This window comes from Lissotriton vulgaris, chromosome 3_1, assembly GCF_964263255.1.
Source record: "Lissotriton vulgaris chromosome 3_1, aLisVul1.2, whole genome shotgun sequence".
Classification (NCBI taxonomy): Eukaryota; Metazoa; Chordata; class Amphibia; order Caudata; family Salamandridae; genus Lissotriton; species Lissotriton vulgaris.
Genome location: NC_141689.1, coordinates 2053022295 through 2053042014, shown reverse-complemented (window position 1 = coordinate 2053042014; position 19720 = coordinate 2053022295). Strand labels below are relative to the sequence as shown.

General features: G+C 53.4%; 1 protein-coding gene across 9 annotated transcripts in view; it reads left to right on the top strand.

The window, feature by feature from the left end:
- PCM1 (pericentriolar material 1) overlaps positions 1–19720 on the top strand; it is a 1333387-nt gene that overhangs the window by 181395 nt on the left and 1132272 nt on the right. For 8 of the 9 annotated variants that reach the window (XM_086962572.1, XM_086962571.1, XM_086962570.1 and 5 more), the window contains exon 10: positions 18932–19100. In XM_086962572.1, the coding sequence (XP_086818698.1) occupies positions 18932–19100 (169 nt within the window). Of the gene's footprint in view, positions 1–18931; positions 19105–19720 lie in introns of those variants that run through there. The other variant, XM_086962573.1, reaches the window with a different exon arrangement.

Here is a 19720-nt window from a genome sequence, read left to right as displayed (position 1 = left end):
GTAGATTTCTCTGAAAACTGCCTCAAAACAGTCGAAAAAAGCATCATCTCCTCAGATAGTGAGTGATTCCTGACGTCGACAATCCTGTCGTCGACTATCTGTTTGTCGTCGACTATTATATCTGAAAAAGACAGGTTAGTATTAGATTCCTTACCTTAGATTATCCCCAGGCGTCAGACTGGATCCGGAATCTTTTGCGTAGCAGTACCCCTGTGCGTCGGTAGGCGTCATCTGCGGCTACGCGTCCGTCGTCATTTGTGCTGGGATGACGTCGACGGAGTACTTAGACGCCACCCTCGCGCGCTGACGTCATTTCTACTTTTTTCCGCGCCAGCTAAGCGCAGATCTGGAGAAGTAGTACCCTTTTAGTCATTTTTTGACTAAAACTTTGATCTTTTTGAACTGTTTTTCGAGTCGATTTACTCAGACGGTGCCGGTAGGGATGCCCGGTTTCAAACCCTGCTCCAAGTGCAGCCGACTGATGTCGGTTACCGACCCCCATCGCCGGTGTCTTCAGTGTTTAGGCCTCGACCACGACGACCGAACCTGCTCGACTTCCGGGCCCTGACGTCTAAGGCTAGGCAGGAGCGGTGTGCAAGCGACTTGAGCTCCGGCAGTCGGCCCGCGCCGTTCGAGGTCCCGGTCCAACAGGAGGTCGAGGGACAGGTTGCGGGGTCGGAGCCCTCGTAGCTCCGACTCGGCATCTGTCTTCGGGATCAAGATCCTCAGGTAAGAGGCATGAGAGGTCGGAAAGGCGTCATCGCTCTTCCGACCTACCCAGACGCTCGTGCGACGCGGACGGGGGTTCGGGTGACACCACCCATGCGGCTCCGACAGAGTCGCGTGCGTCGCAACCTGCTCCATACCTTCCGGTCCCTGGGCATGACGCAACGTCAGAGGAGATCGAGCGGTACCTCATGGCCATGTGGTCTCTCCCTCCTCCGCCAGGTTCAGTGCCGCCTTCGGGCTCAGCGGCCCCGGCTGGGGGGCCTAGCGGGTCGGGTGCTTCAGCTCTGACGCCGCTGGGTGCTTCGGCCCCAGCGCCGCCGGCGACTTCGGTCCTGGCGCCGCAGGCCCTCACTTGATCCGGTTCGTCACCGGTCGACCTCACAAGCGCGCCGGCCCCTAGGGTGTCGCCCCCAGCGCCTCCTCCGGGGGCGACGCCGTCCCCGATCCTGCCCTCGATTCTGTTCCGGCGCCGGAGCAGCGCCGCTGGGCGCCGCTCTCGACGTCGTATGAAGATTTTTACTTCCACGAACCGGCCCCATCCTTTGAACCTGCATACCAGGAGATGGGTGACGAGGGGGATTGGGAGGGGTCTGAGGACCCTCTGACAAGGGAGTGTCAGTCTCAGCAGGACTGGACAGGTGAGCTTGGAACTACCAGTGGACTGGACACCTCGCCAGACACTGGTTTTGTCTCCCCTCCCACTGTGGCTACGGAGGAGGGGGCTGCCTACAGTGTGGTGCGGACGCGGGCGGCCAAGGCCTTGGGCCTGGAACTCCAGTCGCGGCTGTGAGGACTAACCTCCTCACTGAGGTCCTAAAACCGCAGTCAAGCTCGGCTTAGCCTCTGCTGCCGTTTAATGAGGCCTTGTCAGACGTTCTTTTGTTCTTTTGGGCACGTGGTTCAAGCCCGCTACCGGTCAGCCTGTAGATAGGAACGTGGCCAGATGCCACCGCCCGGCTCCGGGCGACACTTGCTTCCTGTCCACCTACCCCACCCCCGAGGGCCTGGTCATCCAGGCCTCCACCTCCCAGAACGCATTCCCGACGGCCCGCCCGATCGGGAATCCAAGAGGTACGAGCAATATGGTAAGAAAGTATTCTCCTCCCTGAGTTTGGGACTGCGGTCAGTCAACACTGCGTGCCTCTTGGGCCGCTACACCCACTCTCTGTGGAACATGGTCGCGGATGTGCTGCCACAATGTCCGGCGGAGGTCTAGACTAAACTCACCCAAGCCCTTGCGGAGGGTCGATATGCAGCACAGTTTTCTATCCGGTGTGGGCTGGATACCACCAACTCACTGAGCAGAGGTCCGCCAACTTTTCGGCCGATGTCCAGAACACTCTTATGAACATGCCGTTCGATGGCCGTCACCTTTTTGGCGACAAGGCAGACCATGCTCTTGAGCGCTTTAAGGACTCCAGGGCTACGGCCAAGTCCTTGGACCTTTCGGCCCCGCGCCAGCAAACTGGTGCCTTTTGCTCCTTTCGTGGGCGAGGAAGGGGCGCTCCCACATGTGATGCCAGCCACGCACCGCAGACTAACATCCAATGCGGTCGCGGCCGTGGAAACCGCTATGGCGGCGGGCGGGGTCAACGGCGAGGCCAGTCCATACCTTCCCCCTCAGCATCCGCCTCTAAAGCCTCCTAGTCCGTGCTCTCAGGCCCATGTGACGCCAGTGGGGGGCAGGGTTCGCCATCACCACATCCACTGGCGCACTGTGACCTCGGACAGGTGGGTGTTGCAAATCGTCCAAAGGGGCTACTCCCTCCCCTTCGAGACGACCCCTCCAGCTATGCCACTACAATACCACCGCGTGTCGGGGGACCACTTGCAACTTCTGCAAGAGGAAGTTACGGCCCTCTTGGCCAAGGGGGCCATCAATCGCGTTCCTGGGCCGGAAGTAAGGTGTGGTTGTTACTCCCACTACTTATTGGTACCCAAGAAGGGCAAAGGGGGCCTACGCCCTATCTTGGACCTACGGAACGTCAACGGCTTCCGCAAAAACAACAATTGATGGACAGAAAGCAGAACAATGTCATACATTCACCACAGTACATGAATGTATGACATTGTTCTGCATTCTGTTCATCTATTGTTGTTTTTGCATTTGTCATCCCGAGTGGGGATGGGTATGCTCAGACGTGAGTCCCATGCTCTCCACACCACTGGAGTCAAGCTATACTGGCTGAAGACAACTGATAGCCAGAAACCGGTCCTAGGATGCTTGATTCCGGTCCAGGAAAGACATGGCTTGGCAGTTGGGGCTGGACTGTTCCCATGAGGCACAGGGTCAAGGCTGATTTGCATATGGCCATGTCTGAACTGGGGTGGTGTGGAGTGCAAAAAATCGATGGATTTAGGCCCAGATCTCTGTACTGGGGTGAATGTATGACATTGTTCTGCATTCTGTCCATCAATTGTTGTTTTTGCATTCGTCAATGGCTTCCTCCGGAAAGAGAATTTCAAGATGCTGACACTGGCTCAGGTCTTAGCTGCCCTGGACCCAGGAGACAGGATGGTAGCGTTGGACTTGCAGGACGCTTATTTCCACATTCCTGTTCTGCCGGCCCACCGGCGCTACCTGCCGTTCACGGTAGGCCACGAGCACTTTCAGTTTACCTTGCTCCCCTTTGGCCTTACCAGCGCCCCACGGGTGTTCACAAAGGTAATGGCGGTGGTCTCGGCTCATCTGCGCAGGTTAGGGGTTTCAGTCTTCCCCTACATCGACGACTGGTTGTTAAAGGCGGGCTCGCCCCAGACAGTCGTCAGCCACCTCCAGACAACGGCAGACCTCCTGCACCATCTGGGGTTTTCCATCAATGTGCCGAAGTCACACCTGTGCCCCTCTCAGAAGCTCTTCTTCATCGGAGCGGTTCTCGACTCGGCGCAGTTTCGGGTTTATCCTCCCAAACAGCGGGTTCGGTATATTCAGGCTCTGATTCCAATCTTTCAGCCTTTATCCCAAGTCTTGGTCAGGTTGACGCTGCAGCTTCTGGGGCTGATGGCCTCCTGCATCCTTCTGGTGCATCACGCCCGGTGGCGGATGCGGGCTCTGCAGTGGGACCTGAAGTTTCAGTGGGCCCAGCATCAGGGCAACCTGTTCGACCATGTCCTGATCTCAGAGGGCACTGCGAGTCAGCTGCAGTGGTGGCTTAAGGACCGCGATTGGGTCAGCGGCATGTCCCTCTCCTTACCCCAACCGGAGCAAGTAGTTGTGACGGAAGCGTCCCTTCTAGGTTGGGGAGGCCACATGGGAGAGGCTGAGATCAGAGGCCTCTGGTCTCCGGCGGAGTCCCGGCTCCATATCAACCTTCTGGAGCTGAGGGCGATTCGTCTAGCACTGAAGGCATTCCTCCCCTCTGTCCGGGGGAGCGTAGTGCAGGTGTTCACGGACAACACCACTGCCATGTGGTACTCCAACAAATAGGGCGTGGTGGGGTCGTGGACCCTCTGCCATGAGGCTCTGCGCCTCTGGCAGTGGCTGGAACATCAGGGCGTGATCCTGGTGGTTCAACACCTGGCAGGTTCTCTGAACGCCAGGGCGGACGAACTCAGCCGGCGGTGCATGATTGATCACGAATGGCGCCTGAACTCTGATGTGGCGCAAGGCCTCTTTCTGCAGTGGGGAGAGCCTTGGTTAGATCTATTCGCCACAGAGGAGAACGCGCAATGTCATCAGTTCTGCGCCTTTCCGCCTATACCACTTCTGCCCAGAGTGCTGAAGGAGATCAAGCGCGACCGGGCCCAAGTTATCCTTGTGGCTATGGACTGGGCACGAAGGTACTGGTATCCCGAGCTACTCAGTATGTCTGTCGGTCCCCCGGTTCGTCTGCCTCTTCAGGAGGACCTTCTGTCGCAGCAGCAGGGAGCGGTCCTCCAACCGAACCTGTCCAGTCTCCACCTACATGCTTGGAGATTGAGCGGCGACAGTGGAGGCCAATTGACTTGCCTCCTGAAGTCTGTACTGTGATTCTGGCAGCCAGGCGTCCCTCCACAAAGTTGGTATACTCCTGCAGGTGGAACAGATTTGTGGCATGGTGCACAGCAAAGGCTGTGGATCCTCTCTCTGCCCCTCTTTCTGACGTTCTTCTATTCCTTCTTTCTCTTGCCCAGCAGGGCTCTGCTCTGGGTACTCTCAAGGGCTACCTTTCTGCCCTTTCAGCCTTTTTAAGGATACCTGAGCAGCCATCTTTGTTCAAGTCCCCAATTATAAATAGGTTTTTGAAGGGCATCACACTTGTTTCCCCCTGTTCCATTCGTGATGCCCCAGTGGGACTTGAACCTTTTTCTTACCTATCTGATGTGCGCTCCCTTTGAGCCACTTCATAACTGTCCTCTTCGCCTCCTTACTCTGAAGATTACTTTCCTGGTTGCCATCACCTCTGCCAGGAGAGTGAGTGAGCTCCAGGCTCTTTCTTCCACACATCCTTTCCTTTCTGTCCATCTGGACAAGGTTGTGTTTCGGACAAGACCCTCTTTCCTGCCCAAGGTTGTCACAGCCTTCCACATCGGGAAGTCCATCACCTTGCTCACCTTCTTTCCGCCTCCGCATCCCTCAAAGGAGGAAGAGCGGTTCCACCGTCTGGACCCAAACCGCGGGCTCTCGTTCTATCCGGACCGCACACGCCAGTTCCGGGTGGATGACCAACTCTATGTTGGTTACGTGGGCGCTAAGAAGGGACGGGCGGTACACAAGCGGACCATCTCTCGGTGGGTCGTGTTGTGTATCAAGGCATGCTACTCCTTGGCTAAGAAGGAACCTCCTGTTGGGCTGAGGGCCCATTCCACTCAGGCCACGGCGGCTACTACTGCCCTGGGCCGGCGAGTCCCTTTGCAGGACATTAGTCAGGCAGCTATGTGGGCCTCGCTGCACACGTTTGCAAGACGCTATTGCCTGGACAGCCAAGTCCGGAGGGATGGGTTCTTTGGCCGTTCCTTCCTCCAGGTCTTTCTGGTGTGCTTATTGGTTCGCAGACCCACCACCGGGGTTGGTATTGCTAGGATTTCTATTCTAAGGTAAGGAATCTAATACTAACCTGTTTCTTTCAGGTGAACAAGTTACTTACCCTCGGTAACGATATATCTGGAAGAAACAGTAGTTAGTATTAGATTCCTTACCGACCCACCCATCCTCCCCGTTCTGCGAACCGATATCTGGGGTTAAGGTCTTCCCCTTGCAGCGCCCTAGTTTCATGGCACCAGTGTTGGTTTTTATCATGGCTCTGCGTTTCTGGCTCGGAAAAGCTGTGTTTAAGAACCGACGTCAGCACGCGAGGGCGGTGTCTAAGTATTCCGGCGACTTCATCCCGGCGCAAACAACGCCGATGACGGGCGCGGAGCCGCAGACGACGCCTACCAATGCGCAGGGGTACTGCTACGCAAAAGCTTCCTGATCCAGTCTGATGCCTGGGGATATTCTAAGGTAAGGAATCTAATACTAACTACTGTTTCTTCCTGATATATCGTTACCGAAGGTAAGTAACTTGTTCTTCCCCGCCGTCGATGATGCCAATCTCGTCGGTGCCTACTTCACCATCGATTGGACACATGCCGTCGATGCTTTCGACGACGATACAACTCTCATCGACGGGCCCACCGTCGACGGCGATACTACTCACGACAAAAGCGAAGTCGACGACAACATTGTCGACGATGGTTTTTCCGTTGACGACCTAAATGATGACAATGTTGATGGTAACTTCTGTTATGGCTATTTCCACTGATACTGGCTCACCGTTTATGTACATTTAGTCGACGCTGAAGCGTAAAAGACCTACATCTCTGCAGATTACGCCAGTTTTGACTTCAAAATGATCATAGTCATTCCCATCGTCAAGAAGTTTCTCATATTTAACCATTACCTCCTAGTCACTATCTGGAGGAGTCAAATGATGATGGACTTTTGTGCCCAGCATGTAACCCTTCTCAACTCTGTATTAAATATCAGGAGGATGATGAGGAAGAGGAGTACTAAGAGCCTTGTGAGTTTCTGCAAGGCCCTCAGTTGTCATTTCAGCAGGAACCTATGGTACAAATACCTATGGCTTTGATGCAAGATTTGACTGCTATGTTGAGGGATTATCATACACGCTTTCCACCAACAGCGTCTGTTCCAGAGCAACCTACTACGCCTACGGTTTTGCAGACTGCTGGTCCTTCTGCCCGATCATTGTGCCTCAGGAGGTTGTACCTGCACAATTCGTTCAAGATGAAGATTTTCACGCAATTAAGGAAAGGGCAGCAACCAGGTTTTATCTTCCTTTATCTGTGAAACAAAGAGTATTTCCTTAATGATTTTAAGGACTAAAGTAGGAAATCCGTACGTTCTATCCCTATGATCGATCATATCTAGGAAGGAGGAACTAAGATAATAAACTCTATTTTCAGTACCTGCGATTCTCCCTAGAATCAATAAAAAGTATAAAGCACAGAGTATTGCTCCTGCTTGCCTATCTGGACACCCAAGACCAGATTCTGTTATTTCACAGGCGGCCCAGCGTAAGTCTCGAAATCCAGCCATTTGTGTAATGGCACCGCCAGATAAGGATGGGAGGCCAATACTATACTATACAATACCCCAATACTGGATCAGAAAGCGAGTTTCTTACCTGTAACTTCAGTTATCCAGTATTGGTATCTTTCATAGATTCACATGCTTGGAATCATCCCCGCCAACAAGGTGGGAGTCTTGCAGTATAAATAAACATATACATAAGAGTCATAACAACATTATACAATAGGCTAGTATGGACAGCAAAGTCACTACATTAGCCGATCTTAGTCCTTTTGCAAAAAAAAACAAACATGGAACACATCCAGTCAGGCTGAGGCACCCTCTTAGAAACTTCCACAGAGAGGCAAACCATCAGATTTTTGTAGCAAAGTGACAGTAAGTATGCAATAGCGATGAGGTAAGCCTCACCAGGAAGGAGGGTGGGTCGCATGTGAATCTATGAAAGATACCAATACTGGATAATTGAAGTTACAGGTAAGTAACTTGTTTTCCTATCTTGGCAGCCAGGTGTCCCTCCACCAAAACGGTATAAGTCTGTAGATGGAACAAATTTGTGGCATGGTGCACAACAAAGGATGTGGATCCCCTTTCTGCCCCTCTTTCAGAGTTTCTCCTCATTCTTTCTTTGGCCCAGCAGGGCACTCTTAAAGGCTATCTTTCGGCCATTTCGGCATTTCTTCGCCTTCCTGATCAACCTTCTCTTTTCAAGTCCCCTATTGTAAATTGCTTCCTTAAGGGCATTACTCACCTGTTTCCTCATATTCCTTTCGTAATGCCCCAGTGGGACTTGAACCTTGTTCTGACTTACCAAATGTGCGCACCTTTTGAGCCTCTACATAATTGTCCTGTTGGACTCATGACTCTCAAAACTGCCTTTCTGGTTGCCATCACCTCTGCTCGCAGGATGAGTGACCTTCAGGCTCTTTCTTCTAAACCTCCCTTCTTGGCTGTTCAAGGTTGTCGTTCGCACTAGGCCTTCCTTCCTTCCCAAAGTGGTTACCTCTTTGCCTATAGGACAGACCATCAGTTTGCCCACCTTCTTAACCGCCTTGCATTCTTCCTAAGAGAAGGAGGTACTTTATCGTCTGGATCCAAAACTTGTGCTTTCATTTATTTTAATCGCACAAAGCAATTCTGTGTGGATGTTCAACTCTTTGTTGGCTATGCGGGTGCCAAGAAAGGTTGGGCCGTTAAAAAGAGAACCATCTGTGTCGTTCTTTCCATCAAAATATAATATTCCCTAGTGAAAAAGGAACCTCCAGTAGGGTTGCACCCCCAGTCCACCAGGGCGATGGTAGCCACTACTGCTTTCGGATGTGGAGTCCCCCTTCATGACATCCGCCAGTCAGCCACTTGGGCTTCATTGCACACGTTCACCAAACATTACTGCCTGTACAGCCAAGTCCGGAGAGACTGCTTCTTTGGCTGTTCAGTTCTCCTGTACTTTCTGGTGTGAACTTAGTTTACAGACCCACCTCCAAGGTTGGTATATTGCTGGGTTATCTATTCTAAGGTAAGAAATCCATAGTTCATTGTCTTTCAGATGAACAAGTTACTTGCTTTCGATAACAATGTATCTGTAAGAGACATATATTAGTTATGGATTCTTTACCTTCCCACCCATCCTCCCCGTTCTGCGAACTGACTTAAAGAGTAAGGAAATTCCTTTCAGGGCCCTAGTTTTGTGCACCAGTGGCCAGTGTTTTGCATGGCTCTGCGCTTCTGATGTGGAATGTCAAGTAAAGAACTGATGACCTCGTGCAAGGACTGCATCTAAGTGGATACTGTGATGTCATTCCGGCGATCACGAAGTTAACAATGAACGCAGAGGCCACCTATCGACGCGCAGGGGTATCCGGATCCAGTCTGGCGCCTGGGGTAATTTCAAATTAAGAAATCCACAACTAATATATGTCTCCTACAGATATATTGTTACCGAAGGTAAGTAACTTGTTGTTTATTGAAAAGGATTGCAATTCTTCTTATTTCTAAAACATCATGTGGTTTTACCTAAGAAGAGGTTGCTAAATGTGTCTTTTACAAGCTACTTGAAAGGTGGCCGTATTATCTTCTGTGCAGGAACGCATATGAGATGATCTATCTGTTGCGTTATATTGAATAACACTATTGCAGTGTAGAACACTCGGTATTCTGCTTTTGCCAAGAGCATCTTTTCTACAGGAATAAATATAGTGCATTTACTATAAAGGAAAGACAATCGCCTGCTGAGATCGCTTGCTGATTTGTGGCTGAACCTGCTCTAAAGCCTTTCATATGAGCCAAGTTATTGGCTTTTCATGTGTATTCAGATGGAAAGGTTGGGAATACCTTTTAGTGGGCCTGAGTTCCAAGGGCACACATTTTACATCTTTTCAGTCAGACTATCCTAGGGATAAGAAGACTTTAACATGGTTTGAGTGTTGGGTTGTCCTGCACCATTTAGTAACATTTGAAAAACAAACAGTTGAGCATAAACGGTTGACTACATTAAAGTTGAGTGGAAATTGTAGAGTGTTGTGACCTACATTATTACCATTGATCCAAGAAATCAAAAAGGAAATGTTTTTTTTAAAAACTTTTTTACCCTTCTGTTGGACTTGGCCTTTTTCCCCCAAAATGTTTCGCTTTTGACCCCCTTACCTGGATTGTCTCCCCCATGGGATTAAACCTGTATAGGCCATGAGTGGTGTGAGACCCCTTTTGAAAAATGTAATTACCTGACATAATGTGAGCACTTGTAAAAACCCCCATTTTAAAACTGCACCTGACTGAAATGTATTGCTTTTAAAATGGATGCCATGGCCATGGGTTTTGCCACCGGACTGAAATAGGTCAGCGGTCTAGATAACATTACCCAGCAACCCCTAGCTTTTGGAGGGAAAGCCTGGCACCCAGGGTGCTCACCCCCTCCCCTAGAACCAGTTTAGGCTAGATGTGCCAACATTCTAGAAGGTCCTGGCACTGCCTGGGAGGAGGGTATAAATAGGGGGAAGTGTCACCAGAGAGTCAGTCAGCGCAGGGACAAGGAAGGGAGGGGGACCTGCTGTGAGGTGCTACCGCCACATGGGCCTGTGAGCTGGGCCCTGCACCCCTATAAACCCCCCCGCTGCTGTCCCCATGGGCCCCTGACAAGGGAGGACTCTTCATAGGTCCCTGACGCCGTGGGACCTTGAACTACGTCAGCGCTGAAGGAAAGAGGTGCCCACATGAGGAGGAATGCTGTGGGCTTGAACCCCCCAGGAGGTGAGGAGTGTGCCCCTGGGGCTGGCTGTGGAACTATTCGCCCCCCCTCCGTGAGGAGCGCCTGTCAGACGCTGTTTGGGGAGGTTGGTGCCCCCAGGAAGCTGTGGCCCCCTTGGGAAGTGCTGCTGCTGCATTGCCTTAAGTGCTGAACTGGGAAGTTGCGGCCCCTGTGGAAGCGCTGGACCGGGAGGAGCTGCCCGGGGAGGATAGTGCCCCCGAGGAACTGTGCCTCACTAATCTGCCTCAGTCAACCTGCCCCTGGACTGCTGAACAAGCAGTGCGCTGTGAATAGCGCCATAGTGCTGAGAAGATTGTGAGGAGAAGTAGTGCTGTGGGAAGAAAAACGCGTTCTGAGGGCCTGCTGTGTTCCCCCTAGGAAGCGCTATAATCTGGAAGCGCCAATCTGCCCCAGAACTGCCGTGTGTGCGTGGTGGAAAACGCTGTTTCCGGAGGAGACTGTGGCAAGGAGCAGTGCGCTGTAAATAGCGCTATTCTCCTGAGGAGAATCATACTGGGAGGAGCCTACCCTCGCGTCATCGCGCTGTCTGCTATATAAATAATTAATTGAAAAAGGGAGCCTACCCCTTGTCCTCGCCACGCGCTGCGTGGTAGCGCCGGAATCCGCCGCCGCCGTGAGGAGACCCCCCCCCCCCCCCTTGCTGGGGTGTGCAGCGTTGCGGCGGCCCCCGATGTGAGGAGAGGGCCGCCGGAGTAGAGAAAGGGCCGCGCTGTGCCCGAGAAGCCAGCCTCGACCTGCCCATGTGACGGGGGCGTCCGGCCGCGTCATTGGCCCGCCCCCGCCAACGCCGCGCAGGGATTGGTCCGGGCGGCCGGGAAGGCAGGAAGGAGTCGAGTCAGAGCCCCGAGAGAAGCGACCGTCGCGGGAGGCCACCCCGCCGGTCTGAGCCCCAGAGTGAGGGGCCAGTGGAGAAGGCGGGGCCGGGGCACACTGTCGGTGCCAGCCCGCCGACACGGAAGAAGCGACCCGAAGGAGGAGGGAGGAAAGCCAGGCAGGCTTCCCCCTCGCGGGCCAGGTCCCTGCGCCGTCCCCGGTGGCCCCGCGACGCCGTTTGAAAACCCCGGGCCCCTGTGAGGAAGAAGGGCCCGGGAGAAGCCGAAAGATACCGCTGGGAGGGGCGCTCGAGGAAGCGCAAACCCCTCCTTCCTTCCACCCTGATGTGAGGGTGCTGCCGGACCCGCGAGGCTCCCGGTTGGTCGGGGAAGCCACGTGAGTTAAACGCTGTGCGGCAGGGGCCTCGAGGCACATTGTCGATGCCTGCCCCTACCGCCAAGGAGTCCCTGGACTGCCGGTGAGTGTGGGCCTGTCTTAAGTTGGTGGAGGGAGGGGGGCAACGGGGTACATTGCCGGTGCCCGCCCCCGGGGACTGAGTTACCTTATCAGGTGCCCCGTCTGGCAGTGGGTACCTGCAACGTTGGGCCCCGCCGGAGTCTGTGGCCCCTGTAGACTGTGCCAGTAGGAGGAGGCCGATAACTAGCCCATAGGGTCCCCAAGGGAATTATCGATGCCCCCCCTGAGACACGGCCACACCTTATGTCAATGCTGGGTGCTTAGGTTATTGCGCCCCTGCTTATGATTGATACTACCGTTATGTACTGCCTAGGTGGTTTTATAGTTAAGGCTTTTGTGCCCACCGGGCAGGTGAAGGTGACTTTTTCTTTTGCAGGTGTGTGCCGAATTTTAAATGTATTTGGGCTGTTGTGATAAACCCACAGGGATGATGGAGTAGACCGGGTGGTGCCCTCTATTGCAGGTGAGCCCAGAGGTTGGCCTGACATGTTGTTCCAGGCCCCTAGTCCCATCCCCTGTTAAGGAGCAAGCCTTGCTGAATTGTTACAGGTGCTCCTGTCTATTCTGTGCCATGATGCCCTGATGTTTCCCTTACAGGGGTCGTGTTGGAGTGATAGGAGGTTACTGATGCTAATGCATATTAATGCTTCCGACTGATGTTTGATATCCCTAATCTGATTTATTGCAGGGGTTCCTGTATGTTGGGATTTTCTGTGATGCCCTGAAGTTTCCTTTACAGGGGTGGGGATTGGCGTTATAATACATGAGGTGTATTTATGCATAATGTTGTATCTTACATTTCCAGCCAACCCCCTAAGGATGAGAGTCTGAGTTGGCCCCGCCAGATTGGCCCCAGGTCTAATGTTTGATTAACCATCCTTTTTCCTTATAGCTATGGACTATGGACTCAATCCCTTTTTGGTCCCATGTAAATAATCCCCCTCTGAAGTACTTGGCTCTGGTGCCAGTTGGCGCCATGTTATGATGACACTGTGAATGCATTTTTGCCTTGCAGGTTGGAGATACTAAACTGTTTAATTTTCCAACTCAGATTGGTGTCCTGCCTCTTTTGTAGTGTGCCTGGTGTGTTGACTGAGGGTACTGCGTGAGTGCTTCACATGTCCTCCAAGTTTGGCCTGTCCGCTTGATGCCATGCTACCCCCTTTGAGACTTGGGCAACCCCCATTTCCAACATTTGGTGGCAAGCGGTGGGATAGGACTTGTGCTTGCGCAGTACCACAGCGGCCACGGGTTACACTGCAAATAGAGCTTTGGATGTAATCTGAGCCTTGTTGTGGGGATTATTGTGTTCTTTATTGCTTCCTCCTGAAGAGTGTTCTGAATTGTCCCCTTGTTCCACTGGGAGGGTGTGTCCCGGGTGTACCTCGCCACGATGGGGTTGATCTACCAGGAAGTGGAACTGATGGAGTACACCGAACAGGAGGTGATAGACTTCCTCCTGGAGAGAGGGATACCCCCAGTAGGGAACATTAGGAGGAACCTGTTTCTCTATGAGGCCCTCAAGAGGGGAGAGCCCTTGGAGATTGATGGGGACTTGTCTGACTACCCCCCCGAGGTTTTAAAGGGTCAGTGGGTTAGAGACCAGAGAGAGGGCTCCCCATCCAGAACCCTGGGAGGTAATTACTCCGATGAGGAGGAGGAAGAGCTTGAGAGGGCGGAGACGCCAGTAGCTGTGGAGGACACCGAAGAGAGGGAGTCTCGCACTGGGTCCAGTCCCGGGGGCACTGCCCCATCCCTTTCCCTGTCCCCAGAAGAGTGGGTATATAGGAGAGAAGAGAGGGAGTATCAGCTGGCGCTGGCAAAGCTCAGGCATGCCGAGGGCTTAGCGCAGCTGAGGGTAGAAGAGCAGCGACTAGAGACTGAAAAAGTCCTAGCGCTGGAGAGGATGGCGGAGGCGGAGAGGGCCTTCGCCAGAGAGAGATCAGCTCAGGTGGGTAGGTTGACCCCTGAGAGTGGTTTCAGGAGTCTGGATTCACCGAGGTGGGTGGGATCCAGTGGTGGCAGCGAGTGTAGGTCCAGTGCAAGGTGTCCCACTCCCGAAGCCCAGGAGACTGTGCCTGATTCCCCGGAGGAGGAGGACGGGTTAGTGTTGAGGGGCAGGGGAAAGCTGTCCCATCAGTCCTGGGGAGAGTTTGAGGAGGAGTGTTGGACTGTACTGGAGGATTGGGTGGTGAGGAGAGCAGTGGAGGATTGGGAAGGGCTGTGCCATGCCGTTATCCGGGAGCACATGCTGAGGAGTTGTTTCCCAAGACTGCGTCACCATCTGTTGCAGTGCGGGTTCTCAGACCCCAGGGAACTTGCACGGGAGGCAGACCTCTGGGTAAGTGCCAGAGTGTCTGGGAAGGCAGAGGGGAGTGATCCTGAAGGGAGTGAGGCAGGGAGGTGTCCCAAGGTGCCCCAGCTGCGGCCACCAGGCCTGGAGTGTTCTTTAAGAGAACCCCAGCTTGGGAGGCTAGGCTGCCCCGATGTGTCATCCAGAGGGAGGGATCCCCTTATGTCAGGAGAACCCGGAGCATCATTAATCAGAGCTTCGGTGGTTCGGGGGTCTGACCAGTCACAGGGTCTAGATCTTGGACTGGGGTTCCAGGTTCAGGAGTTGCCTGGCCTGGAGGGTGGGGTTCCTGTAAGGCAGGTCCCTACCAAATTGACTCCCAGGGGTACCACTTCCAGTGGGAGGGTGCGGAACTCTGGGAGGGGGTGCAGAGGGAGGAAGGTCTCTTCTCTGTCACCAGCTCAGCCACAGGGCGCAGATCCCGGGTTGGGTGGCCAGGGACAGGAGTTGCCTGCCCTGGTGGGAGGGACATCTGTAATCAGAGTCCCCCCGGAAGTGACTCCCAGGGGTACTTCTCCGGGTAGGAGGGTGCAGAATTCTGGGAGGGGGTGCAGGGAGAGGGAGGACTCGCCCCTGTCACCGGTTCAGCCTGTGAGTTTCGACTCCAGGTTGGGGAGAGAGTTGTGTGAGGGTGTCCCCAGGCGTAGGAGATGGAGGAACCCTAGGAGGAGAAGTAGGGGGAGGGGAGCCTCGCCCCTAAGGGCTGGTCATTCTGAGGGTGTAGACCCCAGGTGGGTGGACCAGTGGAAATTTGGAGAGAAGAGAGTGGTTCCAGAGTATCACAAGCCTGAGGCTAGTGCCTCCCACTCTAGGAAGGAGAAACATCCCACTAGGGAACACCAGTGGGGTGGTTCTGTTGGTGAAGGGAGGGTTGCGAAAGAGAACCATTGGGTTCCAGAGTGGAGGAGAGACTGCAGGTGCTCCTGTAGTTGCAGGCCTGCGTCCACCTTTTTCCGCCCCAAGCAGGGAAGCCCATCAAGGCATTGATCGGTCTACCCTGGCTTTTGGCTGGGGGGGAGTCGTGTTGGACTTGGCCTTTTTCCCCCAAAATTTTTCGCTTTTGACCCCCTTACCTGGATTGTCTCCCCCATGGGATTAAACCTGTATAGGCCATGAGTGGTGTGAGACCCCTTTTGGAAAATGTAATTACCTGACATAATGTGAGCACTTGTAAAAACCCCCATTTTAAAACTGCACCTGACTGAAATGTATTGCTTTTAAAATGGATGCCATGGCCATGGGTTTTGCCACCGGACTGACATAGGTCAGCGGTCTAGATAACATTACCCAGCAACCCCTAGCTTTTGGAGGGAAAGCCTGGCACCCAGGGTGCTCACCCCCTCCCCTAGAACCAGTTTAGGCTAGATGTGCCAACATTCTAGAAGGTCCTGGCACTGCCTGGGAGGAGGGTATAAATAGGGGGAAGTGTCACCAGAGAGTCAGTCAGCGCAGGGACAAGGAAGGGAGGGGGACCTGCTGTGAGGTGCTACCGCCACATGGGCCTGTGAGCTGGGCCCTGCACCCCTATAAACCCCCCCGCTGCTGTCCCCATGGGCCCCTGACAAGGGAGGACTCTTCATAGGTCCCTGACGCCGTGGGACCTTGAACTACGTCAGCGCTGAAGGAAAGAGGTGCCCACATGAGGAGGAATGCTGTGGGCTTGAACCCCCCAGGAGGTGAGGAGTGTGCCCCTGGGGCTGGCTGTGGAACTATTCGCCCCCCCTCCGTGAGGAGCGCCTGTCAGACGCTGTTTGGGGAGGTTGGTGCCCCCAGGAAGCTGTGGCCCCCTTGGGAAGTGCTGCTGCTGCATTGCCTTAAGTGCTGAACTGGGAAGTTGCGGCCCCTGTGGAAGCGCTGGACCGGGAGGAGCTGCCCGGGGAGGATAGTGCCCCCGAGGAACTGTGCCTCACTAATCTGCCTCAGTCAACCTGCCCCTGGACTGCTGAACAAGCAGTGCGCTGTGAATAGCGCCATAGTGCTGAGAAGATTGTGAGGAGAAGTAGTGCTGTGGGAAGAAAAACGCGTTCTGAGGGCCTGCTGTGTTCCCCCTAGGAAGCGCTATAATCTGGAAGCGCCAATCTGCCCCAGAACTGCCGTGTGTGCGTGGTGGAAAACGCTGTTTCCGGAGGAGACTGTGGCAAGGAGCAGTGCGCTGTAAATAGCGCTATTCTCCTGAGGAGAATCATACTGGGAGGAGCCTACCCTCGCGTCATCGCGCTGTCTGCTATATAAATAATTAATTGAAAAAGGGAGCCTACCCCTTGTCCTCGCCACGCGCTGCGTGGTAGCGCCGGAATCCGCCGCCGCCGTGAGGAGACCCCCCCCCCCCCTTGCTGGGGTGTGCAGCGTTGCGGCGGCCCCCGATGTGAGGAGAGGGCCGCCGGAGTAGAGAAAGGGCCGCGCTGGGCCCGAGAAGCCAGCCTCGACCTGCCCATGTGACGGGGGCGTCCGGCCGCGTCATTGGCCCGCCCCCGCCAACGCCGCGCAGGGATTGGTCGTCGGTCCGGGCGGCCGGGAAGGCAGGAAGGAGTCGAGTCAGAGCCCCGAGAGAAGCGACCGTCGCGGGAGGCCACCCCGCCGGTCTGAGCCCCAGAGTGAGGGGCCAGTGGAGAAGGCGGGGCCGGGGCACACTGTCGGTGCCAGCCCGCCGACACGGAAGAAGCGACCCGAAGGAGGAGGGAGGAAAGCCAGGCAGGCTTCCCCCTCGCGGGCCAGGTCCCTGCGCCGTCCCCGGTGGCCCCGCGACGCCGTTTGAAAACCCCGGGCCCCTGTGAGGAAGAAGGGCCCGGGAGAAGCCGAAAGATACCGCTGGGAGGGGCGCTCGAGGAAGCGCAAACCCCTCCTTCCACCCTGATGTGAGGGTGCTGCAGGACCCGCGAGGCTCCCGGTTGGTCGGGGAAGCCCCGTGAGTTAAACGCTGTGCGGCAGGGGCCTAGAGGCACATTGTCGGTGCCTGCCCCTACCGCCAAGGAGTCCCTGGACTGCCGGTGAGTGTGGGCCTGTCTTAAGTTGGTGGAGGGAGGGGGGCAACGGGGTACATTGCCGGTGCCCGCCCCCGGGGACTGAGTTACCTTATCAGGTGCCCCGTCTGGCAGTGGGTACCTGCAACGTTGGGCCCCGCCGGAGTCTGTGGCCCCAGTAGACTGTGCCAGTAGGAGGAGGCCGATAACTAGCCCATAGGGTCCCCAAGGGAATTATCGATGCCCCCCCTGAGACACGGCCACACCTTATGTCAATGCTGAGTGCTTAGGTTATTGCGCCCCTGCTTATGATTGATACTACCGTTATGTACTGCCTAGGTGGTTTTATAGTTAAGGCTTTTGTGCCCACCGGGCAGGTGAAGGTGACTTTTTCTTTTGCAGGTGTGTGCCGAATTTTAAATGTATTTGGGCTGTTGTGATAAACCCACAGGGATGATGGAGTAGACCGGGTGGTGCCCTCTATTGCAGGTGAGCCCAGAGGTTGGCCTGACATGTTGTTCCAGGCCCCTAGTCCCATCCCCTGTTAAGGAGCAAGCCTTGCTGAATTGTTACAGGTGCTCCTGTCTATTCTGTGCCATGATGCCCTGATGTTTCCCTTACAGGGGTCGTGTTGGAGTGATAGGAGGTTACTGATGCTAATGCATATTAATGCTTCCGACTGATGTTTGATATCCCTAATCTGATTTATTGCAGGGGTTCCTGTATGTTGGGATTTTCTGTGATGCCCTGAAGTTTCCTTTACAGGGGTGGGGATTGGCGTTATAATACATGAGGTGTATTTATGCATAATGTTGTATCTTACATTTCCAGCCAACCCCCTAAGGATGAGAGTCTGAGTTGGCCCCGCCAGATTGGCCCCAGGTCTAATGTTTGATTAACCATCCTTTTTCCTTATAGCTATGGACTATGGACTCAATCCCTTTTTGGTCCCATGTAAATAATCCCCCTCTGAAGTACTTGGCTCTGGTGCCAGTTGGCGCCATGTTATGATGACACTGTGAATGCATTTTTGCCTTGCAGGTTGGAGATACTAAACTGTTTAATTTTCCAACTCAGATTGGTGTCCTGCCTCTTTTGTAGTGTGCCTGGTGTGTTGACTGAGGGTACTGCGTGAGTGCTTCACATGTCCTCCAAGTTTGGCCTGCCCGCTTGATGCCATGCTACCCCCTTTGAGACTTGGGCAACCCCCATTTCCAACACCTTCTTTCACTGCTCCACCCCTTCCCCACTCCTATTTCTCTTCTCTCCTTTTCCTATTCTCCTTTCTAACATAACTTTTGCATTCTTTTTGCAGGGTGTCCCCCACTGCCTTAGTTACCCCTACGTTACCGTAACCCATCCAGACATTCCCTTCCTTTACATTTGCAGGAGAACAGCTTCCTCCCTTGCTTTCACAACACTCAGGAAGAGCTTTAACTCTCGAAGAGCCATGCTCACACGATACCAGGGAGTCCTTCAGTGAGCATTTCTGCCCCTTCCACCCTTTGTCTGTTGTCACCATCTTAACAATGTAATGCAGTACATTGTTAGGCGTAGTGTTTTTGAATATTCATAAATGTACTTTGTTTTCTACAACTTTTTTTTAGTCACAACTTTTTTTTAATAATTTCATGGAATTTTATTTTTTGGCCATTTTTGACTTCGCACCAACAACTCTAGTAGGTATAAAAAAAGAAAATAACTGCTTCAACATACAGTGTCAGAGTGACTTATCTCTGCACAAAATCTATTATATTAAAAAGTGTTTTTAGGATCTGCTCTACCCCCCTTGTAATAGAGTATATTTGTAACCTGTTTTTTAGTGGTAGCTACTGCTAGTTCCCCTCAAAGAAGTTTGGATCAGAGAAATGCAGCTCCTCTAGAAGTAACATGTAATGGCGAGTCCAACAGCTGGGTGGCAGCAATGTATCCATCTGTTTCTACAAATGAGAGTGAAGATGAAGAGAGTGTTAACCCTACAGAAAAACTCAAGTAGGTAACCCATTTTAAGTGATTTTTTGGTGAATGTAATTCTTTAAAATGCGTGTGATTTTTGTAAATCTTGTCATGCATTGTATCCTGCTGATTGTCTACAGTAGTAATAGATGTTTTAAAATATATTTACAACATTTTTAACAACAGTTTTTATGAATACATCTGATAGAGACATCTAGCTGTAGATTCCTTAACTTTTGAATTGTCCCCAGGTGCCAGTGTGGATCTGGAAATTTTTCAGCAGCACCTCTGCGCGCTAGGGGATGGCGTCATACAGCTCTCGGATGATGTTTTCGATATGACGTCAGTTGAGCCATTTAGGTCCCCTCATGCGCGTGGATGTAAGTTTCTTTTTTCCGCGCTGCAACAAGGATACTGAGAAGCGCATCTCTGGCTGTTTTTCGACCTGCTGTGACAAACTTTTTTTGTCTGAAAACTGAGTGCTCTATGCCCTCTGGGTTTAAATCTTGTGGGTCTGGGGCTCACAAGATGCCGACACTCTATCTGTATGTGTTGCCTGGGCGAGCACTGTAGGAAGGTGGAGATTTGACTATGGTTACCCCCAACTTTTTGCCTAGTGTTTTGCTGGTTTTTGACATAGTTGGCCTGGGATCCTG